Source organism: Camelina sativa, chromosome 18 (genome assembly GCF_000633955.1).
Source record: "Camelina sativa cultivar DH55 chromosome 18, Cs, whole genome shotgun sequence".
Classification (NCBI taxonomy): domain Eukaryota; kingdom Viridiplantae; phylum Streptophyta; class Magnoliopsida; order Brassicales; family Brassicaceae; genus Camelina; species Camelina sativa.
Window position 1 is genome coordinate 6412243 of NC_025702.1, and position 11289 is coordinate 6423531.

Below are 11289 nucleotides of genomic sequence, written 5' to 3' on the forward strand. Positions count from 1 at the left end.
TAACAGCTTATGCCCAAAAGTAACAAAAAAATGAAACCCTTGGACGACGAAGAAGAAGATGAAGAAGGCATACCTCCAACAAATTATTTCTACATCTATGCTGATAACAACCATTCCCCTGTGTCATGGAGCCACGAACAAACCCAGTACGCACTAAAGATGAGGCCATACACCTATACATATGCCAAACACTTTCATGAGCAATATTCCATGTGGATATTTACAAAAATTCAGCGAGACAACCAGCAATAACCTGGATTCACTCCCTCTCACTTCACCCAACATTCTGTCAGGCGCACGTGCACTATTTATATCCGTACAAGACCCATCTGAATAGGCAACAAAATATGTACAATAATCTGCTAAGGAAGACTGACCGCCTGAAATATGTTGTGTATGAAATTCATTAGTCTTTACCAAACAAGAAACAAATACCGGACATTACAACCAAGACAAGAAAAAAGTTATATTTTGCGAATCAAATCAACAGGTTGAAGCAGGTGTCAACCTAAGTATATATAGTATAAATAAAACTGGAAGGTTAAGATTTTTCGTATCAGCATGTTCCAGTTAGTCAACAGGATGTACCTCTGTTAGGCTGTGGAAAGTAACGAGCCCACTGAGGCAAGTCTCCATTATAGCTTAGAATTGGGCAGTAACCTTCGGCCTCTCTGTTGTATGTACAGCCAGATAGTTGGGTTGTGTTACAATGGTAAGCACCTTTCCACATGTTACATGGAGATGTGACAAACTGGGTCCCCTGGTTTCGACCCCAATCGAGACGGTCTGCCATGCTATAATCAGCCTTATACCAGCCACTATCCTCTAATAGCGCTAGAGTCATTTTTGAAACGACTGATCGTGTGTCCACTGATCCAGTCATTATCTCATTCATAAGTAGTCTTTTTTCCCAGTGGGAACCCGATGTGCCACGTCCGCCTCCATCCTCAAGTTCTAGACCCGAGAAGTTTTGAGAAAATGCCTGTTGAAATATTGACAATATTATGACAAAAGACATAAAACTAAGGTCACAGGAATTACCTTTCAAAAGAATTAAAAGCATTGAAACTTACTCCGTAGTGATGCCGGGAATGCATGACAACCCGTGGAAGCACTACGCGTGTCACTAACCGGCCAAGCTTTTCATCCATTTGTTGCTCAGTGACCTTAAACATGAAAAGAACGGCTTATTCCAAGGTGGCTCGTATAGAAAGTTTCATTCTCATCCATGTGAAGAAGCACGAAACACAAAGAAGAAAAAGCGAGGAATGTAAATCACAGCTAACTTTTTCTGTTGATTAGGCGGACATTAATAACTCATCGCATACCTCAATGCGTCTTCTTTTCCTTTCATCTCTAAAATGAGCAAAGGCATGTGGATCGAAGCCAAGGACATGCATAACCTCATGAATGAGAGTTGCTGAAAGTAACGTCCCAGATTCTGAAGTCAAATGGCGGGGAGCAACATTGACATGCCCTGAAAAAAGACCACAACCCTTGGGTTTAGTTCAAAACTCAAAGCAATGTCAGGGATTTCAAAACATAACTGGAGGAAATGGCCAAATACCAGCAACTGCACGTCCCCATTGATCACGTTCGCAAGCTACAGCCCACGCAAGGGTATTACCAGTAGTGGGTCTTGTGGTTACCAATAGGACTAAATCAGTATTCGCAATACCCTCTGCTTGATTTGAAAGAAACTGATTAGACCAAAATAAACCTAGCAGGACAAGTTTAAATGGACATGAAACTGCCAATCAGAAGCAAAACAGTAATGCAATTACCCTCTACATATTCACGAGGAAGCTGCACACCACCATCTTGTCCACAAGCAGAGTATCCACTTAAACGTAAATTTCCTTTCACAGGTTCAACAGCTAACGCTCTTCTGAACCAATCTGCAGTCTGCTCTAAAGCCTACATGTGCAATATATATATATATATATATATATATATATATATATATATATATATTTAAATCAGTCCAACTGTGTGACTAGTAACACTCACTTATCTAAGAATCAAAAGATCAAGTAAACCTTGCGTAGGCGATGCTTTTTGTCCTCCCCAGATATGTCATCTAAAGTGCAGTTATACCAGCAATCCCCAGACACTGGAGGTTTTGCATTAGGATTACACGCAGGAACAGCAGGGAAAGTACTTGAAGGAGGCTCACCCAACTGAGTTCAGTAAAAACAATTTAGTAAAAAAAATCCCTATCTGTATTTCACACTACTGAAAAGCTAGCAAGAATAGCCCCACCTTCACAATATCACCAACTCTTTGGCAATCTCGGTCAAGTGAGTGACCAACAGCATCATAATTTAAGTAAATCCTAATAGGTTGTTTCACATCCTTCTCCTCCTCCTCCTCAGAAACACTAAGTAATACTCTCCCATTATGAGCTTTTGCAGCACTTTTTGTTGGTTCATGATAAACCTGAGGAGTAACTGAATACACTTTCCTACCCGGTCTCTTCCTCTGCTCTATAATCTGATCATGGATACACGAATGAGAAGACACTCCCTCAACTCCACTTTCCACACCTTGCAAAGGCACTCGATGATGATGATGCCTGGCTTTCCCATCAGCAGCTCCACACCACAATAGAATCAACAAAACCTGAAACAAACATAAAAAATTACTTTGAAGCTAAAAAAACAAACGAGAGGAGCAATTCTGCTGAAAAGGGAAAGTTTAACATTTACAACCTAAGCTCTACTGACTTTGTAGCTCAACATTTCAGGAAAAAAACCAAATCGATAAAAATCAACTTAAAAGAAACTTACCCAGGAAATGAAGAATCGAAACTGGAGATTAACATAGAACCTAGAACAGAAAGAGCAATACTGAACTACAACAACCTCCATGAAATTCCCAGAAAATAATAAAGCTTCACTTCCATCAAATCTCTAACAAATCCCCGATCCAATCAAAGACAGTGCATCTCATTCGATTGTACAGAGTGTTTTTTTAAATCTCACACAGAAAAAAAAAAAAAAAAATAGCAAATACAAGCTCGAGGTTTGAAAAAAAGAAAAAAGTGAATCCAATTATTCTTCAAGCTCTTTGAAAAATTCAATTAAGAATTAAAATGGAGAGAGAGAGAGAAGGGAGAGAGAGTTAGGGTTTTTGGGTAAGACTGATTCAAAACAGGTGATCTAGATTCCAGCAACCTCAATAACAAAATAAATTATCTCAGATTTTTTTTTTTTTTTACAATCTCTCTCTCTAACAATGAAACAAGTGACACTAAAGGAAGAGAGAGAAGAAAAAAAGCTGAGAGAGAGAGAGAGAGAGAGAGAGAGTCAAATGGACTGGGTAGGAATGGGTGTAGCCGTGTAGGGTAGGATATAATGTTTTTTTTTTTTTTTTTTTTTTTTTTTCCGNTCAAACGGGTAGGATATAATGTATAATTGTTATTACTGTTTTTCAAAAGTAGGAGTATCAATTTAATTTTTTTTGGCTTATTTTTAGTATAATTATTATTTCTTTTTTGGTATTAAAATACACATATACATTTGTTGCATGATTATCTAATAAAACTGTTGGGGACATTCGCTGTCTTCACTCCAACTCATCATCCTTATCTTAAAAATCAGTTTCTATGTTAAGAAAATCACAAACGTAAACAAATAACCTTAAGTTTTATGGATTACTACTGTACTCGGATAAAAAAGGTACAATCTAACGGTATACATAGTATATTAATATATACATTTGGACACAAAAAGAAAAGTATATTAATATACATGAAAGAAATCTTATAAGCTTAAATGTTATTTTTTAAAAGTTATTGATAGTACAGACTTAATTTTAAATGAAGAACAAGAGTAATTTAATATTAAACTTGAAATGTTAAGAAATGTGTTACATATGTTTTGGTCAAGTTGAATATGCAAAAAAAAAATTATAACTATAGTATATATATATATCCCGTGCTGTACAGCACTCTCAACATTCTTTGTAAAAATTATAATATAATAATACAATTATTGTTATATATTTTTTTAAAAATATTTTCTTTGAGATAATATTATTTTAAATATTGTAATTGCTTGGTAAATCAATATATATTTTTTTGAATACTAACTATATTATAATATTATAATATTTTAATTTATTTGATGTATATTACAATTTTATATTGTTTTTTATTGTATTCGCATCATTATTTTGTGATATATTTTGAGTTAGTAATTATAATATTGTAATTGTGAGCAAAGAAAATTTCATAATTTATCAACCACATAAATTTAGTTTTATTAACCTGCCAATGTGTAAAAATTAAAACACACATATTTTCTTCATAGATTGAATTATATATCTTCGTTTTTAAAAATTCAAATCACAACATATGCAGAAAAAATTCTACATATTTATTAATCGTAAGGATTATATGATAAATCAAAACAATTTTTAAATAAAATCAAAATAAAGTTGATAGAAGAAATTACATTTTCATTCCATTAATATTAAGGTAAATTTTTAATTTTTCAATAAGGGTAAAAAATATAACTGTAATATTAGACTAATAAAATCTTTTAAATAATTATTAGTTTTCAAAAAAAATATTTTCTCCCTCTAATTAATTGTGGAAGAAAACTACTAATTAATTTTAAAAAATTGTAAACCAATGAGAATTTTAAAAAGTAAGTTTTTATATCTAGGTATCCAAATTATTATTTTAATAACTATATTTGAATGATTTTGTTAAGATTTTAAATTATGATTCTCCTACTATATTTCTTTTATCTCATTTACAAATTATTATGAATTATCATATAATACTAGGTACTAACCCACAAAAACTGCCGATATAATTTTTTTTTAATGAAATTTTGTAATAATTTTTTTTATTATGTTATTTATTAATTTTTAAAATCTAAGCTGTTAAACGAAACTGATAAAGATTTTATTTGATTGGAGTTTTTATAAAAATTTTAACTCGTGCTAGTAAAAAATGTTGATAAAATTTGTAGTTATAGATTTTATTTGATTAGATTTTTAAAATCTTAGCTGTTAATTTTTAAAATAATTTTTCTTTCTTTTCAGTTACGAATTAGTTTAGATTTGAATAGATTTTATTAACTTTTATAGATTTAATTTGATCTGTCAACAATTTTTTTTTGTTTATTAATAATTAATAAAGATTAATTAATTAATTAAGGTTTTCTAATGGCAAGTGAATGTAATTTTTTACAGATTTTAAGGTTAGTTTCATATTTGTACTTCATAATTAATATATTACGATATATGATATATAAAATTATGTAATTTTTTTTGCATATATTGTGATTTCAATTTTTTTAAAACAAAGATATATTACCCAATAAGTGAAGAAAAAAGGTGTGTTCTAATGTTCCATATGGACGGATTGGTAAAACTAAAATTACGTGGTTGATAAACTAATAAATTTTATTTACTCAAAATTAGAATATAATAATTAATATTTTTAAATATTCATAAATAATGATGCAAATACAACAAACAATTGAAAATGATAATATACATTAAACTAATCAAAATATTATTATATTTTAAATTATTTAGTCTTTAAAAATAGATATGTAGATTTATCAAACAAATGTAATATTAAAAGTAAATAATGTGTCAAACAAAATATTTTTTTTAAACAAATATAACAATAATGATTATTATTATGTTATATTTTTTTTAGAGAAAATGTTGATCTGTTGATCTGTCGTTTTTCATTGGATTTATTTTGGGTTTTGTTTAGATTTTCGTTTTCTTTAGATATGGTTTGATTAGGTTCCTTAGCGATATTAATCTTAAATCTAAAATTGTGATTCCTTGAACCTCTTTTGTTTAAAGGGCTCGATTTTTTTTTCAAGGTTATCAATTTTATTTATTCAAGAACAAATAGGAGTCCTAGTTGTGGTTGTGGGTTTTTCGGGTGCCTTAGTTGGGTTTTCATGCAATTGAGCCAATTTTTCATATGGGTCTTTGAAAACGATGTTTTCTTTTTTAGTGTTCATGCTCGAACGACGTTTTCTTTTCCTGTGTTCATGCTCGATCACTTAATCCTAGCCGAATTTTCTTGAAGATTAAAAGTTTGATTAAAGATGAAGTTGAAGAAGATTTGCATCAAGTGAAGTCATATTCTCATAAAAACTTAAATAGGAATCTCGCCTTTAATTTTCTGGGCTAAGCTTCAGAGTAAATTTTCTGGCCGATTTCGGTTGGAGTTGAAACTTTCCAACATAACAACATTCTACCGGTGATTTGGATATTCTCTCCTTTTCGACTTTCCACGTGTCAAAGCATAAATTTGTCAATTGGTTTGACAAAGTCACATTTTTGACAAAGTCACATTTGGATATCCAAATGTCACAATTGGTTTTGTAAAAATTTCATGAAAATTTTATAATTTTAAGATTCCTTAGCGGCCACAAATAATATGATATATAGTATACAATATAAAAAACGAGACAAAATCTCAAAAGTTCCAAAAAAAATTCTAATAATCTCAAAACTCCCTTTTTCAAAAATATTTTTTTTCAAATTATTTTTAATTTCAAAAACTGGTATTTTACTATGTTACCCTAGCAAAAATAAAACAATTACATTGAAAACCTAGGTTTAATCCACCCACCCAAGATCTATTGGATTTAATCCAAAATATATAAAAATATGCTTAAAATTAAAACAAAATATAAAATATTGGATTTAATCCAAAATATATAAAAAATATACTTAAAATTAAAACAAAAATATAAAATTAAACTAAACAACATTTTTAATTTCATCGTTTTCTTCCTTTTTCTAACTCTTTTCATTTTCTTCGTGACGGCGATGAACAGAAACGGCGAGGACGGACGATCTCTGGAACCAAACCAGAAAGAAGAAACGACGACTCCATTCTTTCTCTTTCAAAACTAGATCAAATCCCTAAAATCTGAAATTTTTTGAAATTAAAATTGTAATCCCAAAATCGATTTTGTAAAACTTGAGAAACTAGGTACTCTGTTATGGTGCTCAATTGATAATGAAGATGGGTCTAAAATACACACTTTGGGATTATAATTTGTGAATTCTGGGTTCATGTTCGTATTTGAATTTCAGAGTATAACTACTATAACTAAGTAAATCTAGTGTGATTTTAAAATATAAGTACAACTAGATAAAACTAGTAAGATGAAATGGTTTCAGCAGCATTCATAGAGAATGACTCAACGACAATGAACGAACATTGTGATTTTTGGGTTTATGTTTGTATTTGAATTTATGGATATAACTAGGTGAAACTAGTGTAATTTTGAAATATTAGTAGAACTAGATAAAACTAGTAAGATTTTATATGTAATACTAGTATGTAAAACTATTCGGTAAAATTAGAGAATTTGGATCATTCAGTAGTGTAGAGATGAAATAGTTTCAGCAGCATTCACAGTGAACGACTCAACAACGACAAACAACTCAACAACAATATGTAGAAACAACGGCGAAGATGAATGACTCAATGACGATGAACAACTCAACTGCGAGCGATCTCTATAATCAATTCGGGAAGAAGAAACGGCGGTGATGAACGACTCAACAACAATGAACAAATCAACGACGAGCGACCTCTACAACCAATTAAGGAAGAAGAAACATCGGTGATGAACGACTCAACAATAATAAGAAAATCCGAAATGACGGTGGCGATAAACCAACTCAGGAAGAAGAACAAGCCAAATGTGAGCGACTCCATCGACTCAATGATAAGTAGTTGGATTTGGTTGAACAAGTAGAACTAGATAAAACTAATTTGTTTTAGTTACGAAGAGATTCATGATTTGTTTGTTCTACATCTTATTTATAATTGATATTCTGGGTTTTAAGTAATACTAGTATATATTGGTATAACTAGTATGTTTTTGTATTGCTGATAAAACTAGATAAAACTAGTCATATTTTATTTGTAATCAATCGTTTTTTGCAGAGACAAAACAAATAAAACCACACGTGCAGCTGAAAAAAAAAATCTGAATTGTATTGTCACGTGTGCAATATGTATGTTTACACTTAGTGTTCACACATAGTTATACCAAGTATAATAGTTGTACCAAAATTACAAATAGTTCTTATAACATCCGCGAACCAAAACTCTGCGTTTTGGGATGGGTGTCGATCGACAACAAGGGTGGTTCGATCGACACCAAGGGTGTTGTCGGTCGACACCAATTGTTTCTTGTTCGACCAGATTGATTTAATTGTCGATTTTTGGTCGGTTTGGTTTGGGGAAAACCATTGAACGGAGCTATTTAAAGGATTTGTCAACATAAAGGGTTTTGGAAATTTATTTTTGTCGCTGCTTCATTGTTTTGAGAGAAAAGGAGAGAAAACAAGTGTTCTTGAGATTTTGGTGTTTTTTGAGAGGATTGTTGGTTGTTCTTGGGAGATCAAAGGCTAGGAAGGTGTTAGAAGCTTGCTAGGAGGATTGGATTCGTTGATGTTGGTCAGAATCTTCCTGCAAAGAGGTGAGTGCATGACCATGACTTATCTAAGCTAAGATCTCTAGTTTTTCTATGATGTGATGCTTATGTGATTGTTTCTTTTGAGTTCTCTACGGTGTTCGTGGCTGTTATGGCTGGTTTTGCTTCTGAGGAAGCATGGAGCGGATTGGAGAAGTATGGAGGCGAGATTCGGAGTTTCTGATCGAAGGAAATCGATGCTCAGTGATATAGTGATTTTTACCAATTAATATCCAAAGCACTGGTGATCATATCATCATAGCACTTAGGGTCGAACAACAAGGAATAGAGTTTGCACACTAAAAATGCAAGAACTTAGTTAGCTAGGACAATGCAAATGTTTGGTTTTATACTAACAACCTAAGTGAAATGAAATCAAAAAGCTAAAATGCAAATGAAATTGACAAACTAAAGACAACTGACCAACCTAAACGCGTGTCTAAGTTAAGCAAATATACCCACAAACATAAAGCAATGACAAAATAAAAGAGAGAGATTCAATTTATGAAAGTCAACAAAAAGTCAACACAAAAGTTAATAACGGAAATGCAAGAATATAAACGTCTATGGGTCTCTTTAGCTTGGTAGATTGCCACTAGGAAGATCATCAATTAGGTTTTGGTTCCTATATATGTTATAAGACTTAAATCTAGCAGCTTAAGCCCCTAATTATAAACTAATCCACTTCCATGGCACTAGTTCATTCACTAATTACTCTTAATCATGCTAGGATTCCTCAATTGCATCTATGAAACATAGTGATCATTAAATTCATGCTTAAACACCGGACAAAACACTCTAAACATCAACTTCCATTGGCTAGAATATGTTTTGCTCTTTAGGATTGAAATTGGCATTTCATCAAACACCTTGTGTGTATGAAATGTCTAAGCTAAGAGATTCAATTTCTCAATCAAATCCTAGCCACAAATCCATTCCTAATGATAGATATCTTAATAACTAATCCTAAGAACCAAATCATAATCATCAAATCTCCCTAATCTATCTTTAGCCTAAAGACCCATAGATTAGATTTACTCACACATCATGGTGAAAATTGCAAAATAAATGTAAAGAGAAGAAGAAATCATAAGCAAATATGAAAATACAAAATGAAATTGAAGTTTAATCAACCAAATCACCAAAAGATTCAACAACCAGATTGCTAGTGTCGGTCGACACCCTTCTTCAGTTGCTACAAATGATGCAATGCTTTGTATAATTTCTGGTTTGTTTTATTCATTGTTGTTTGTGGTATGTAGAGATCTTATTGCTTGTGTGTATAGCCTAGTAGATAGGAGGATTGCCTCACTGAGTGTTTATCAAATACTCATGCATCTCAATTTGTGTTTGTGGTGCAGGTAAAGGCAAAGTGTGATCGTGAAATCAAGGCGATGAAGGGGAGGATGTTCTAGTGACTCGATTGGTTGTTGTCTGGCTTCTGTTAGGTTGCTAGAGTTGGGTCAGTAGAACATTGCTAAGCTGCTGGTTCCTTGCTTTATGTTGTTTGGTTATTGGATATTTGTTATGATCTGATATTGGTTATTTATTATTATTTGTTGGTTTATTGGTATTGAATATTTTTCGCTGTTTGGTTTGATTGTGGTTAGGGGGCTAGTGGATATGGGACCACTATTTTAGACTATTTATTATTATTATTATTTATTATCTATTATTTTAAAAAAATGGGTCGGGACGTTCCAGTTTGGTATTAAAGCCCTAAGGTTCTAGGTTTGGGTTTATTAGGTTTATGTTGTTGATGTTTGGAATGCATGCTTCGATTGATTATGTGAGTTAGTCAACTGTGTATGGCATGGATGCGTAAAACATCCTCTTCTATCCTACAGTGTGATTCCACGGTGAGTTTATGTTTTTGTGTTATGTATAATTGCGTGCTTAGCCTTCTATTCATGGTAGTACAGATGGTTGGAGAGGGTGATGTTGCTGGTCGTGGTCGAGGACGAGACGTGGTCGTGGTAGGGGCAGAGTTCCAACAGTTAGTGAGACCTTGGGCCAGAGAGACACAGTTGAGGGTGTCGGCGAGTCGCAGGGCCTTTAGGAGGGGTCCACGAGTGTGGCTGGGGGTACTAACAGGACCGTAGGCGCTGAGGGAGTTGGTGCGGGCGGTGTCGGTGTCGGGTTGGCTGGTGATGCTAGGGTTCCGGGTGCAGGAGTCCCAACAGGTGCACCTGGAGGAGGCGTTGATCTTGCGGGCTTGCTGACACAGTTGTTGTAGTGGATACCGGGTGTGGTACCGACTCAGGCACAGGTAGTGCCGCCAGTGGCGGTGGGGTGCAACAGCCAGTGGCTGCGGATGTAGCAGTTGATTCTCGTTATGGCAGTATGTTGAGAGAGATGAACTACATTGGTACCGAGTGGTTTTCGGGAGGTACTGATCCTAATGTTGCTGATGCATGGAGTACGAGAGTGGAACGTAACTTCCAGTCTCTCAGAAGTCTTGAGGTGTTTTGGGTGGATATAGCGGTCCACAACCTTACTGGGGATGGTCAGTTGTGGTGGAGGTCACATGTATAATTTACACGACTGCAGAGACTTGTGGAACCAGGGCCGCGGAGATCACATGTATAATTTATGGTACTTTGTCTTTGTGAATTCTTAGTAATTTCAGATTTTATGTTTGCTTGTGATAAAGTGTTAGGTTCTCAAAATATGAGGTTTGTGTAGGGACCTTGTTGGTGGGCGGGTTTAGATCCCATGTTATGTTTGATTCTGAAGCTACTCATAGCTTCATTACTCCGGAGTGTGCAGAGAGTGCGGATATCAGAGGAGATCGCGGAGAGCGAGCGGG

General features: G+C 33.7%; 1 protein-coding gene across 5 annotated transcripts in view; it reads right to left on the minus strand.

Annotated features, from left to right (window-relative positions):
- The window catches only part of LOC104760706 (leishmanolysin homolog), a 6963-nt gene extending 3711 nt beyond the window's left edge, over window positions 1-3252 (minus strand). For 4 of the 5 annotated variants that reach the window (XM_010483671.1, XM_010483672.1, XM_019240510.1 and 1 more), the window contains exons 1-10: window positions 2790-3252; window positions 2263-2622; window positions 2040-2180; window positions 1785-1917; window positions 1568-1681; window positions 1329-1477; window positions 1074-1166; window positions 589-982; window positions 254-380; window positions 74-173 (exon numbers count right to left, since the gene is read on the minus strand). In XM_010483671.1, the coding sequence (XP_010481973.1) occupies window positions 74-173; window positions 254-380; window positions 589-982; window positions 1074-1166; window positions 1329-1477; window positions 1568-1681; window positions 1785-1917; window positions 2040-2180; window positions 2263-2622; window positions 2790-2870 (1692 nt within the window). In that variant the 5' untranslated portion in view covers window positions 2871-3252. The remainder of the gene's footprint in view (window positions 1-73; window positions 174-253; window positions 381-588; window positions 983-1073; window positions 1167-1328; window positions 1478-1567; window positions 1682-1784; window positions 1918-2039; window positions 2181-2262; window positions 2623-2789) is intronic. The other variant, XM_010483674.1, reaches the window with a different exon arrangement.